Source organism: Pinus tabuliformis, chromosome X, assembly GCF_031772625.1.
Source record: "Pinus tabuliformis cultivar Carrire ecotype Pingquan chromosome X, CPIR1, whole genome shotgun sequence".
Lineage (NCBI taxonomy): Eukaryota > Viridiplantae > Streptophyta > Pinopsida > Pinales > Pinaceae > Pinus > Pinus tabuliformis.
In genome coordinates, this window is record NC_142308.1 from 947651257 (window position 1) to 947666902 (window position 15646).

The 15646-nt window shown below is 36.6% G+C and overlaps 1 protein-coding gene across 1 annotated transcript; it reads right to left on the minus strand.

Moving 5' to 3' along the window:
* Nucleotides 1–13678: 13678 nt before the first annotated feature.
* On the minus strand, nt 13679–15020 carry LOC149142829 (NDR1/HIN1-like protein 13). Its single transcript, XM_089449184.1, has one exon. It carries the CDS (start codon nt 14844–14846, stop codon nt 14127–14129), a length of 720 nt encoding a protein of 239 aa, XP_089305310.1. The 5' UTR covers nt 14847–15020; the 3' UTR covers nt 13679–14126.
* Nucleotides 15021–15646: the final 626 nt, after the last annotated feature.

A 15646-nucleotide genomic window follows, 5' to 3' on the forward strand; every position in this document is an offset into this window, starting at 1 on the left:
TCCAATTTCTTTGTATAATCCTTGGGTTAAAGCCTCGTATTCTACAGTATTATTGGTACAATCGAACTCGAGTCTGCAATTTAACATAATTTTGTTTCTCTCTAGACTGATTAATATGCATCCCGCTCCTGCTCCTTCGTTAAACTTAGAACCGTCAAAAAATAACTGCCAAAATAAAGATTTATTTACAAGACTATCTATGAAATTAACACATTTAGAACTATCTGTTTGAGAAAAGTTTTCTACTTGAGATAAAACAGAATGTTCTAAATAAGGTGAAGTATAAGCATTGAAATTTCCTAAGAAAGAATCAATAGAATAGTTGCCAATTATATTATTGTTGTATGCTACAGGTTCATTTTCTCCTTCCAATTTTGTTACTATATATTTTTGATGTCTTTCTCGCTCAACCTTTATTTGATTTGGTTTACCATTGTAAGGGAGCCACATATGCGACCAATCGGTTGCAAAATATCCATGAAGCTTTTCACACCAATCTCTGCTAAGAATTAAGCCATAAAATTCTAGGATATCTGCAACTAAAATATCGATAACTTGACATACCTTTGGATTAGATGACAGCCTTATGGTAACCTGATTTAGTTCTCTGATTACTTCAACTTGCGATCGTTCCAGCTAAACTATGCGCACTGCATATTTTTGGGTTTGAACGTTCAGCTTTACACATATTGATTTAGGTAAGATATTGGATGAAGCTCCTGAATCAACTAAACAATTATGAAAATTTTTATTGAAAATTTCACAAGTAAGACAAAACGGTGGAGTATGAGATCTTGACCTTCCTCCAATTAAAGCGATATCATTTGGATCAACTTTACTAGTGACAGTATTTGGAGGTCTTCCCATCTCGTGGGAAGCTTGCGAGATCACAACGGCAGGCAGAGGTGTAACTGGTATTGCGTGCAATTCTTTCAAAAGGAGCTTTTGTTGATGTTTTAACTTTCTTAATTCATAAAAAGTAATGTTATCCCTACTCTTCTTCATGTCTTCTATGATATTATACTCCATCTCATCAAAAACAATCAATGTTTTAGATGGAGTTGGTGAATCTATTTGGACTGGGCTTGTTTGAATCGCTTTGGGTGACATTTTCTTAGCCGCGACTTTATCCTTAGTCATTGAGCTTTCACTCTTTGGCTTAGGAGTAGGTTGAGGAGGATCGAGTTGATTTCTACTTCTAGTACTGACTGGTGATGCCTCTTGATCCTCTCCGTCTAGGAGGATAAAATCCCACATTTCCTGTACTTCTACAATTTCTTCTTCATCAGTAGGCTCTTCGTTGGAAATTTCCTCTTCTTCTTCCTCTAATTTAGCATTAGTAATAGAATTGGGAGGCTTTGAATCGATTGAAGGATTTATTCTATAAGGCTTGTAAGGCTTTTTAGAAGAAGTCTCTGCTACTTGTTTCTTTATGTCAACCATTTCGTTAGACATGGTTTTCAAAACTTTCTGCAATCCCTCTAAATCAAATGGGTCTTTGGACTATTTTTTCTTTGGATCTTCTTTGAAAGTAACCTTCTTAGATTTACGTTCATCAATGGTGTTTTTCTTTTCTAAAGCTATGATGCGTTTCTCTACCGCTATTGCTTCCTTCATATTGTCAGCTAAAGTTGTTTTGTTAGCTCTATCAACGAAGATTTCTATGTTTGATGGTAGAGCAGATATGTACCATTCACTTCGAACTTCTTCGCTAGGTTTGGAGGCAGTAGGAATTTTGTTCAAAAGTTTATTAAAACGTGAGTTAAAATCTTTGACAGGTTCCCTTGATTCAGCCCTAAGGTTAGACAGGTCATTGATTAGTGTCGCAGTGGACCTGTCATCACCGAACATAGTCAAGAATTGTTCTTGGAAAATATCCCAACTAGTGATAGATCTGGATGGTAATGAGAAATACCACGATCCAGCTACTCCTTGAAAAGTGTAAGAAAAGAGCCGAATGACAACGTCTTCATTAGTAACCCCATTGAGATTTATGTATAACATAAAGTTGTTAATGTGTTCTTCTGCTAGCATGCCTGCTTCAGGATTAAACTTGGGCAACCATTTTTCGGGATGGGCCGGTAATTGACTCAAGGGCAAAGGCATTAAGACTGCCCCTGGGTTATTCCATGGCATTTGGGCCATCGTTGTACTACTAACAGAGGAAATCATAGAAGATGATCCCTGTGGTTGGGAATATGAGGATATTGCAGTTCTAGATGATTGAGAAGGAGATGTCGAAGTTCTAGTGGTCTAGTGGACGATAATTTGAAGTGGAGGAGTGGATGGTTGACTTTGTGGTGTAGAGGTTGAGATGGATGATGATGACGAAATAGTCTCATTATCAGACCCTTTACGTGATTTCCTTGCTCTCTTCCTTGTAGGTAGAGGTAATTCAATTGGTTCAATACCAAACTTTTCACTCTGCAATCTGGTAAGGGGATGAGAAGGGTTATATTGCGAAGTCACACTACCTTGAGATTTTTCAGATTTTTGAGAAGATATTGAAAATTGTTGAAGTTTATGGATCAAAGACTCAACTTCAGGAGGTTCAATAGTAGATTTCTCTGAAATATTCGGGTTTGTGGCAGTGGTTGTTGTTCTATCGACTTCTCGCTCAAGATTTAAAGATTCTAAATGCGATGGAGAAGTTGGGGGAGATGGTGAGGGCGATTTACTCTCAGAATGGTATTTAGATTTAGATTTACTTGCCATTCATAGTTCGGAGGCCCTCCTTCTAGCGCCAAATATGTTGAAGCCCGAAAATCGGGTCTACAACAAGGGGGATACCCACCCGGTCTGGACCTTGGTTAGCAGCTCCTTTTCTGTTTGGTGTAGTGGGTCCGACTGGGGATACGAGACCAGTTTCCCAATTTATGTGTGTGTGTGTTGAGAATTGATATTTCTTTCCTAATAATTTCTAAGTAAAATGCTTTTATTCTAAATCTAATGTAACGACATGAAATTGTATTCTAATAAACAGAAATAGCTAATTCTAAAACTACCCCGGGATTTGATCTTTCAATTATGCGATCTAAAATGATTTCAAATGGAAATTAGTAATAAAGATCATTCAATTGCTATGAGAAAAGAATTCAATAAAGATAAACCATTTCATATAAAAAGTTAGACGAAACAATTGTGAAAAACATATCGCATAATAAGTTACTCATATGTTAAAGCATAAATAAATAGCTATCACCGTACAAAAGTGCCAAATAATAGCTCAAGCATTTAAGCATTCATACATAAATAACTGAACATGAATATCACTATAACACATAAGCAGAATTTGTTAAGAGATAAAAGTACCATTTATAACGAGTCCTACTCATGAGTTCCAGCAATAATGATCTATCTCTTGTTAATCCAACATCCACTAAGAGTACAAACGTGCAACTTTAGTAGTATATATTAAACGCAAATATCAATAAATCTTGTTCCATTCATTCATCAAAACCTCCTCGGAGGGTGCAAAAGTGCATGTTCTGAGGACAAGTTTTTGATAAATTCTAGGACCCTTCTCTAAATGCATGAGAAGGGTTTAAATACTAATAGCTAAATCTAAAAATAATTTATTACAAAAATGTAGGATACAGTTTAAATGACCATCCTCATTTTAGGCAAAAATAAAGCAAAACTAAAACTAAAACTGAATCTAAAACTAAAACTAATAACTAACTATCTATGTATCTATTCCTTGTAGTCGCAAGCGTTCAACATTTGCTTGAGGAGAGTTGGCTGGCCAACTTCCGACTTTAGCTGTCCTGCGAAAACGGAATCGGCAAGAGCTGGCGCCATCTTCTCAGCAGAATTAATGATACATTTGAGAGTCATGCACTGGCTGTGTGGTTTTACCAAGTACGTCCAGTAAGAATCCCAATTCAACTTGGTTAACCTTTTGATGGACTCTGCTTTTTCTTGAGCCTTCTGTCTCCAACTTGTCTATAGATGTTGTACATTTGGTAGATATTTACATACTATTTGAAGATAAATACCACTGGTTTTTGAGTTCAAGTTTTACCTTCCGCCTTTAGCACTTTTTCCTACAAATGTCTGAGCTTACAGGCAATTGAGCAATTAGAGGCTTTCGATTTTAAGAGGTTTTTCTTGGCGCATCAGAAACTACCTCGTTTTCTTGATCCGGGCTTCCCTGATGATATTTTTTTGCCTCTTGTGTGCCTTTTAATATAAACCTTAAATTTTGTGGAAAGAACGACTTCGTACATTCCGGGCTCTGAGTCTTAAACTATCTATTCGTGATATCGGCACTATCTAGTACCCATTTGACCATGTCTGTGTATGGAAGAATTTTTGGCCTCACCACTATCCTGTGCAAGAAAGAACATGCTAGTTCTGTAATAGACGCTTCAGATGACCCGTGTGAGCCAGCAGTAGCTGTAACCTCCATTATTCTGGGGTTTTCTTCCTTGAGCAGACTGTACATGCCTTCCCAAGTAGTAATACCGGCATCTTTGTTACAGGTGGTGTCTGTGATAAGGGCTTCATGTCTTTATCTTAAGAACTCAGAGTTTTACCCTTCTTTCCCATATTATTCTGAACACTGCTATGAACACTTCTCTACTCTTCGCTCCTATAGTTTACAAATGAGGCAAGAACAATGATAAGGAAAAAAAGGTGACGGGAAAGCTTTAAATGCCAAAAATATATCAAATATATCACCCTACGTGAAATGGCTCCTCGATCAGATCAAAACCATATTTCATTAATGATTGCCAACTAACTCATTTATTAACATTAACACGCATAACTGGGCATCAGTTTATGGAAAAAATATTTTCCGAACAACGAGCCCTACAGATTTGCGATAAGGCGATTTTGCGATTTGATTCGCAATATCGCAGATCTCAATATCGTAAATTCATTGCATGTGGCAATTATCCGTTACAATGTGTTTTTAACGAAATGCGGTTTGCGAGATGCGCCATCGCATATCGGCGGTTTGAGGCATTTCAGCTTAAGTGATATTTGAGGCATGCAATGTGATGAGGGTCTTTTAATGCGTGATTTCGCATCGCGATTTTGTAATCTTATGATTCCGCTTGTAGGAAGGCATCCATTACCTTTTTGCGATGTGACGCTTTTTATTAAGGGAACGACTTTGTTCGAACTTATCATAAAACTCAAGTCTTTTTGGGATTTTCAGGTATTCTTCTAGGTTTTATGATAGTAATATTTATTCAAAAAGGAAATACAAGTCTTAATTTATTTTTTTGAATTTGATGGATAAGGGTCCCCACTTATTTAGTATTAGAAATAAAACTAAATAAGAAGGGGGGTTGTTGCTGGCCACAACAGATTCATAGTTCGAACTTGATTTTAACATCATTGCATGCATGGAAAGAACAATGATGGATAGTGTGTGGTATCTTGACAACATTGTTTCATTCCACGTGACGGGAAACAATTAATTTTTCAATGACTTGGAGGAGAAGGATCTTTAGATGCAAATCAAGATGGGAGATGATGGAAGTTATAGCATGATTTGCATTAGTACAGTTACTTTTAGAGGGAGTCTGTCTCCCCCCTTCAGGCTCTAGGGTGTGATGTATGTACCAGGTATGAAGAAGAATCTAGTTTCCGTTGTGGTGTTGGAAGGTTGTGGTTATGATGTGATATTCAACAAAAGGAAGGATTTCTTGAGACACATCGCCATAGGAAAAGTGAAGCAAATCGGGATTCAAGTAAAGAACCTCTACAAATTAAATGTGGAATATTGTGAAACATTGAGAAAAAAAGCATAGAAGATTTAGAGCCGAGTTGTTGATGATTTATGGCATACAAGACATGGTCATTTACATCATGGCGCTTTGAAGCTCATGCAACGTATTTCTACAAGCCTCCCCAATGGAGCACTAGAGTAACGAGATACATGCAAAGGGTGTACATTGGGGAAGTACATAAAAGCCACATTCAATGATTGGGACAACAGGGCACATGTGATCCTTGAAAGGATCCACTCTGATGTCTATGGGCCTTTCTCGACATCCTCCACTGCCAAGCACATGTATTATGTTATATTTGTAGATGATTTCTCATAGAAGTGCTAGATCTACTTCATGTAGAAGAAAGACCATACATTCTCCAAATTTGTTGAGTTTAAAGAACTTGTTGAGAAAGAGACTGGCAGGAAAGTGAAGGCTCTCAAGAGCGATAATGGTGGTGAGTACATGTCGAATGAGTTTAAAAATTTATGTGCAAAGGAAGGCATTCGACGAGAGTTGACAACACCTCATAACCCACAACAAAATGGGGTGGCTAAGAGGAAGAACATAAGTATTGTGGGAGAAACATGGGTGATGTTGCATGACCAAAGCCTACCTCTACACTTGTGGGCTGAAGCATGCAACACAACAGTCTATTTGTAGAACAAGAGTCCTCACAAGATTCTTGGCATGAGTACACCAGAGGAATCTTTTTTAGGGAAAAAACCAGATGTGTCACACTTCAGGATCTTTGGATCATCATTTTACTACCATGTTTCCATAGAAGCAAGGAAAAGTTTAGAGTCAATAGTAGAGTTGGGGATATTTGTGGAGTACACTGATACACCTGACAACTAGCAGGTGTACTTTCCATCCCTATGGATGACAGTGGTCATACGGGATGTGAAGTTTGATGAAGAGAAGGCAATGAGGTTTTATCTTGAGAGGGAGCTTCAGTTGCAGCTTGATCAAGAGATTTTGGCTCCAAAGGAAGAACCTCAAGAAGTTGTGGAGCAACCACAAGTAGAAGAGGAGAGAGTGGAGACATCCACTCAAGCAGAGACATCCAGAGAAGGAAGGAAGCAGACCAAGGGAGCTGACAGATTATTGAAGGATGCTAGAGAGAATGTGGGAGAACCCACATCACAACGCACGCAGAGGAGGTCACTAGATCAGTACATGGCTCTGATGAGTAAGCTAGTTGAGACAAATCCATCCTCATTCGAGGAAGAAATGCAACAACTAATATGGGTTGATGCCATGGTAGATGAACATGATTCCATAGTCAGAAACAATGTTTGGGAAGTGGTCCCAATACCAGTAGAAAAATCAATGGTTAGTTCAAGATGGATTTACAAGTTAAAGCATGCAATAGATGGGAACATAGAGAAAAACAAGGCCAGATTTGTGGACAAGGGGTTCTCTTAGGTGGAGAGAATTGACTATGAGGATACCTTTGCTCCAGTGGCAAGGTACTCATCCATCAGGTCAATTCTAGCATTATCAACGCAGATGGAGTGGAAGATCCACCTGATGGATGTGAAGACAACATTCCTTAATGGAGTCATTGAGTAAGAGGTGTATATTGAGTAGCCAGAGGGGTTTGAGACCTTTGACAGAGAGTTGCATGTGTGCAGACTCAAGCTAGCATTGTATCGACTCAAGCAAGCACCCCGTGCTTGGATCGACAACTATCTCACCGATTTGGGCTTCACCAAAAGTGAAGTAGATGCAAAACTTTATTGCATTGTGGTATAAGGTAAATTATTCATTATTGTGTTATATGTCAATGACTTGATCCTTACTAGTGATGAGAAGTTGATCATCTTGCAAGGAGGACCTTGCAAGAGAGTTCGAGATGAAGGACATGGGACTCATGCATTATTTCCTCGGTTTGGAAGTATGGAAAGGAGATGGGGAACTGTTTGTCTCTTAGGGAAAGTATGCCAACGGGATATTGAAAAAGTTCCCCATGGAGAGTAGCAAACCCATGGACACTCCTCTAGTAGGTAATTGGAGGAAATAGGATGCCACTTCAGGTGAGGAAGTGGAGGCTACAATTTATAGGCAACTTGTGGATTCACTCATGTATTTAGTGAATACACGGCCAGATATGTGTTATGTAGTTCACCAACTTAGTCAAGCCATGGTTAAGCCAACCAAATTGTATTGGAAGGCAACAAAGCATGTGTTTAGCTACCTTAGAGGCACTACTCAGTTTGGTCTTTAGTACAGACGAATAGAGGGAGTGAAGTTGCAAGGCTTCAGAGATGCAGATTGGGCGGGGATTCCATCAGACAAGAAGAACACTTCAGGAGAAATTTTCAATGTTGGGTCAACAACAGTTTCTTGGTACAGCAGGAAGCAGAGATCTATGGCACTCGGCTCAGTAGAAGTAGAGTACATGGTTGCAAGTCAAGCAACATGTGAGGCTATCTGGATGAGAAAGATTCTTGTTGGGTTATTTAGTTAGAAGATGGATCCTACAGTGATTTACTGTGATAATCAAAGTTGTATCAAACTCTATAAGAATCCAGTATTTCATGATTGATCCAAGCATATCGACATCTGGTATCACCATCTATGAGATTGTGTGCAAAGGCAGATTATGTTGTTGCAGTACATTCTAACAAAGGAACAAGATGCATATATTTTGACAAAGGCTTTATCAAGAGGCAAATTCGATTTCCATAGAAGCAGGATTGGGGTATCTGATAATCCCTTTCTTGCTGAGAGGGAGTGTTGAAAATGTAGCAAGAAATTCCTAATTTAATTTTCCCTTGATTAAATTAGGAGAAATTCGAATTTCAATTTCAGCAGAATACTTGGAGGTAGTTAACTAAGGTGACATGGCTCTTTTCACTCAGTTAACTCAGTAAATTCGAGTTGGAGACACTTGAGTTCAGTTCTACATGATTTATTGCTAATTTGTAGCAATCTATTTCAGTTAATTTGAGTTATTGTCAGTGTAACGAGCTCTCAATATCAGTGGAATTAGTGGAGGTTCAGTCAAGCGTGTGTAACTTTTTTCACAGTGAGTGATTATCTAGTTAATTGATCAATCAACTAAAAATAGTCGTTACATGCTAAGAATTCGAGTTACCCATTTGATATTGGAGTTCAAGGGAAGTGTACTATCAGCTGCAAACTATTCCAAGTTGTACAGGTCATGCATACAGTCAGATAAGGACCTATAGGAATTGTGCAATATAGATTGAGGAATTTCCTAAATAATAGGGGGTTAATTCCTTGATGAACAACACAAGGAAATAGGAGATTGGAGGCTCGAAATTTTGACTAAGTATTGACCAAGGTCAGTCAGTGAGGCAGAGGATAGAAGATACAGGTGCAGGTTGAGCTCAAGCTTGAGCAGAGCATATTGTATTCATCCAGATTCTTTGATTAATGCAATACATGTTGTAAGGAGTTTTGAGCAATTGATTTCCCCTATATAAATATTTTTGTATGTGTGTTGAATCTTGATGCATGTTAATGATTTTTGTTCTCGATCGTGAATTTACTTCCGCAGATTAGTATAGTAGCTTCTCGTCTTGTGATTTAGAAAATTTCACGAGCAGTGTAGAATCTACACATTAATTTATACATTTTAGTGTAGATGTTGATTCCTAATCCTATTTGTTTCTTTGCAATGGATGCATTGATTTCAGTGTAGTCGTTGATTTCTAATACTATTTGATTGCTTGCACTGGATGCATTGACTTTAGTGGAGATGTTGATTTATAATCCTATATGATTGCTTGCACTAGACGCATTGATTTCAATGTAGATGTTGATTTCTGATTTGATGTTACTAGATGTATGATGTACATTAATTTCAAAGTAAATAGATTAATAGTGTGCATTGATTATAGTATAAGCACACAAAAAATTATTGACCAAGTGTATTGATTTTTGTATTAGAGTAATTCAACCATAAATAAAATACTTTAATTTTCACTTTAAATAAAATGTTCACTTTCCTTAAATGTGTGCTTCTTGAAGCTGTAAACTATTTGTAATTGACTACATTCTTATTAATCTCATTTTCATCATTCAACATTGTTAGTCACTTTGTGTTCAAATGAGGTAATAGAAAACAACTATCATTTTTTATCATTCAACATTGTCACATTGTCACTTTGCATTCACAAATTTTATTTCATCTTTCAAGTTATTAACAATCTTTATCATCTCAACAAATTGAGACAATTGAACAAATTTAAAATTAAAATGACCAGATTAATCTTAGACATATTTATAATATTTAATATGGACAGAGTAATTAGATGTTCAACAAATTTTGTGTGACAATTGAAAGCAGCCTAGATCTATCTTAACCCTGGAACTATCAAGCGCTGGGAGAGATCCAATCTCTTGAGGTGCAAACATTTCCTCAAGTTTTCAACTCAAAAAAGAGGTTTGCACCTCGAAATTTGATCTTCTCAACGCTTAACAGTTCAAGAATTAAGATAAATCTAAGATAGTTAAAAAAAAAAAAAACAACAAAAACAAAAAAACAAAACAAAAAACAAAAAAACATACTCTCACATAATTAATAGTTATACTTTTATTTCCAAACACAATACAAAGTTAATTTGTTTAATAAATTTAAATAATAAAACAAAAATTCCATAAAAATAATAAAAGCAAAAAATATTTTTATAAGATATGTGAAAAATGTTCTTTAATGCCAGGAAAATAAGACCAATTTATAAATATAGGAAGTAGTTATTACTAAAATAAGCTTCTATGATTGGGTGAGAAAAATAAAATGATAAAAAAATTACAAAATATAAAAAGAACTATTAAAATAATAATAAAGAAGGTCCACCGGTACAAAATTCACTAAATCCGCTATGTTTATATTATTAGAAAACAAATTATTAAACAATTATCATTATTGTGACCTACCAAACTTTATATTATTCATTATAAAAGTATTGACTAAATCCACCATGTTTATATTTTTAAATAAAATTTAATGATATATCAAAACTTTATATTTAATCATTATAAGAAGTTGTGTTTATGACTGTGTGATTGTGCCTTTTACTTATGCAATTTGTGACATAAAAGTTTTGTTGCCGGTGGTGTGATTTCGTCTTTTACTTTACATGATCTGTGACATATTCATTGTGTCTGTCACTTTGTTTTTACATGATCGATGACATATTCGTTTTGTGTGTCTTTTTGGAGGCGTGAGGGCCTCTCTTGAATTCACTTCGGGTAATGATTGATTGTGAAGTCCGGCCAAAGTGCTAAAATCCAGGATCTATAAATCTAGATTAAAAAAATGATTAGATATTTTTTCCTATTTTATTTTAATGTTTGAAAGAAGTTTTAATTGGAAAAACTAAAGCTAATCTAATGAAAGTCTAAATATAAGATAAAAATTTATATGTAAGATAATAACTTAGTAACATTATTTTGAGTCAATGTGCGGTGGTTAGTTTCATGTTTTTGGGTGGTAATTAGTATATGATATCGATTTTCAAAGGTATGGTAAAAGTTAAATATTTCTTAAAATGTATCATGTAAAGGTTTACTAAACTTATAAATTAGGGACATCATCTTGTATGAACAATTTTGTAACATTATTTACAAAAAAATTGGAAGGGCAGTTATGGTACACAGCTCACACACAAAAATAATTTGTATTTTTTTATCTCACACTAAAATTACAATCCACAAAAATAATGCTCATGAGATCCAACAGATTCCAAACAAGGAGAATATTGTTGAGAAAATCTCTCAACAATACTTTAACAACCAACGACCCAATCCTACCTCTATACTAATGTAAGCATTATTCCAAGTCCCCCTTTAATGCTTACATTACATCATTACAAAGATTAATACAAAAATTGACAAATTACAATTCACATGTCTCATCTGTTTGACTGGTCTTCCTCGATACTTATCCCCACTCTAAAGTCTTCTGGACAACGTTCTTTTCACCACCACAATCTTCAAGCTTCTCATTCAACTCATTTAAGACATAACTGCCTCTAACCATCTTTGATGAACTTTGTATAATTAACGCTTCTCGATCTTCTGAAGGACAATCTCGATACTGGACTGTATCCAGCAGTCAATTATGCAACTGACCTTTCTACACATATGGATCTCATAACAAAACCTGTAATTGATGCTCTTGAATCCCGAAGCACAACAAGATCCATCAGTGAATAACAGATTCACACAATCAAATTAACGATATCTCTAGGCACCGAAAAGCTTCAAGAACCGCTAATTTAATTATCTTTCATGTTCAATAATTGGTTTTGCACCTTCAATTTACAAACCAAAAAATATAATTTTAATAGCACAAACACCAAGATTTCTTTAATGAAGATAATAAAACTACGTCAAGATTCCCATCACTCCCATCCTCTGGAAAACCTAGTGGTAAACGACCCTTCCACTGTAATGAATCTAACTAAACCATAGACAAAATGAAAGAAACATGCTTCTAATCATTGGCAAAGAAACGATTCGAACTTTTGAAGAGAACTGCAGATTGAAAACGCAACGTGTCACTTTGTAACATTGGTGGACATGATTTTAAAATAGCTATAGTCAATTATCTTCGAGTTTAATTTACTGACAGCTTCCACAATTGTTAGAGAAGTCGACAAAGTATTCGGAAAATCAATCAAACACTCAACACATTCAACCACAACACTCTTACAAACACAATATCACAGACACTTTACACTATTCTATGTACAAAGTATAAAACTTCATATCTCTTCCATTTCCCTGGGCCCTCCCTAGATCGAGTTAGGGCCATAAAGACTCTGATACTAACAAAGAAATTGGAAGCACAGTCATGGTACACAGATTACACACAGAAATAATTTATATTTTTCATCTCAGGGACAAATTACAATCCACATAAATAATGCTCATGAGATCCAAACATATTCCAAACAAGGAGAATATTATTGAAAAAATTTCTCAACAAAACTCCAACAACCAAAAACTCAATCCTACTTATATACTAATGTAAGCATTATTCCAAATTGTCATATAATCTATGATATATTCATTGTGTATGTCACTTTGTTTATATATGATTGGTGAAATATTTGTTGTGTGTGTCTTTTTGGAGGAGTGAGGGCCTCTCTTGAATTCACTTCAAGTAATGATTGGTTGTGAAGTCTAGCCAAAGTGCTAAAATCCAGTGTCCATAAATCTAGATTAAAAAAATGATTAAATAATTTTTGATATTTTATTTTAATGTTTGAAATGAATTTTAATTGGAAAAACTAAAGCCAATCTAATGAAAGTCCAAATGTAAGATAAAATCCTAGTAACATCATTTTGAATGAAAGTCCAAATGTAAGATAACAACCTAATAACATAATTCATTTTGAGTGAATGTGTGGTGACTAGTTTCAAGTATTTTTGGGTGGTAATTAGTACGCCATATCGATTTTTAGAGGTATGATAAAACTTAAATATCCCCTCCAACTCCAATTGCTATCTGCTGTAATTGAGAAAATGTACCATGTAAAGGTTTACCAAACTTAAACCAGGAACATAATCTTGCATGAACAACTAGTCCCATGTTTTCAGAGTTACCAAATAACCCACCACTATATATAAATTCCCATGTTGCGAGAGTACCCATTAATCCTTAGAACCAATTATTCCAACCCAGATAACCATTAAATCAAACCATTTGAAAATAAAAAATTGAAAACCCAAATCATAAAGATGAGATTGTGCTGAAAAACTGAGAAACCCAAGCCACCCATGAGATGGTTAAAATTGTTACAATCAGTGAAGGCAATGGATGTTGAATTGAAATGAGTAAAATATGACCATAACAGGCAACAAAATCAGTAAATGCAATGGATGTTAAATTGAAATGAGTAAAATATGACCATAACAGGCAACAAAACAAGATATCCATGACTACAAAAATGCTAATTTGCTTGCCCAGATGAATATAATCATATCATTAAATGAATAGTGTTATTACATGAACAGATGGCAGTCTGATAGCTAAATCAGATCACCTGCTCCTTTGAAAAAAAATTGCTTACAACCACATTTATTCTATTCTACATTGTTCACTGCCAAAAAAAGTATTCACTTTCTACGGAACCAGAGACCTCACAACTTCACCGTTAGGACACTGTACAGACCATAACCGTTTCACACCCCCACACAAATAACAAACAAGTTCTCAGAAAGAATACAGGCAATCCCCAATTACAGCATCTCTGATGCTGCTTGTCTCTGTTAGCTCAGATCTTCCACAGATCTCACACAGATCCATCGGTATATAACACTACTTCTGAGTTCTAAGCCCCCCCCCTGCAACAAATTTATTCTTGTAAAGCTGAAACAATTCTACAACGGATCTGCCAAATTCATCACATTTGAGTTTCACAAGTACCATTTGAAGACCTTGAACTTGAGCTTAAGCTTGCATTTAGTATCCGAACTAGCAGCAGCCGAAGCTTTCTTCGAAATGGCAGCAGAGACTCCTTTGCACTTGATGTCTACTCTGACTTTATGAGACTTCCATTTCCCCATCTTCACTCTCACACGAGTCTGCAAATCCAGGTCTAGCTTGACTTTCCCCTTTGACTGTGCAGATTTCAGATTCTTGGCATCGGAGGAACTAAGGGCCAGGTTTTGACTCTTAAGATCGACTGTGGTGTTCTTGGTCCCATGGAAGAAACCAGGGATGGAGCCGTCTGCCAGATCTACGTCACCTGAGGAAATTTTCACAGAAAAGGGATCGTAATAAAAGCTTACCTTCTTGTTCGGATTCCTTGCATCTACTTGCAGTACGAACTCGTAGCTGAGGTGGGAATCTTTGGTGACATTGAATTTGGGGATCTGCACTGAGCTCATTGCAAAGCTGGGCTGGTGAGGCCTGTAGACGATCCAGATAACCAGTGCAGCGATTCCTGCAAGCAAAATCAGGAAGAGGACGAACGCGACGAGGCTGAGGCAGCAGAGACAGCAACGGTTTCTGCGTTTCTTGGGAGGCGTAGGGCGGAAGGTGGGAAGGGAGGCACCGTACGTCTGGCCCTTAGTATATGCGCCATTCAGGTTCTGGACACCCGGTCTGTTGGACGGGTACACTCTTTCTGCCATGGATTACACCACAAATTACTCACACAAAACAGACAGTTCACAGACAAGAAATGCGTCTGCAGGAAACCCACCGTGCTTAAACTACAATTCCATTCTTGGGGTTTCTGGGGTTTCAATAAAATAAGGGGCAAAACACCAGAGCAGAACGGAGCCAACTGGGCCTAGCGAACGCGTTCCTTAACCGACATTCCAGTTCATGTATTGCGTGGATTTATCTCCACAAGCCCTCAGTTTCGAACCCGGCCCATCAACATCCAATGGCCCCCAATTTTTTTGCTGGCCCAATAATAATTTCAAGATCGCTGAAAAATATGGTCCGTCCGTTGGTTGAAGAATCAATTTAATATAATTCCCACGAAAAGACGGTCATGGTGACAAATCATGAGCAGTAGCTGTCCTACTGCAACATTAAGCGCTCGCCGACACTACCTGGGTGTTCTCATTTATTCTATGTTTGTCGCATGTGCATGGTGGACCAGCGCGTTGTTTCTGGACTCCTTCCCCATACCGTATGTTGTCAAATCGGGGGTAGTTGTGGATGTGTTTTGGGTACCAGTGATTATGTAAATCTCAGTAACAGTAATTACAGATCCCCGTACCAGTTATTATCAGAATATTATTGGTAATAATTATGAATCTCCCTCCCTGCAAATCTCGATGTAACGAAAATGCACAAGATTTTATCAGGCCGGTATGAAAATGGAAAATTGGTGAAAGTTATCCAATCTTTTGCACAGTTTCATGGAAAATCAGTAAATTATTATTGGGAAAATATATTTAACCAACAAAATGGAGTGTTC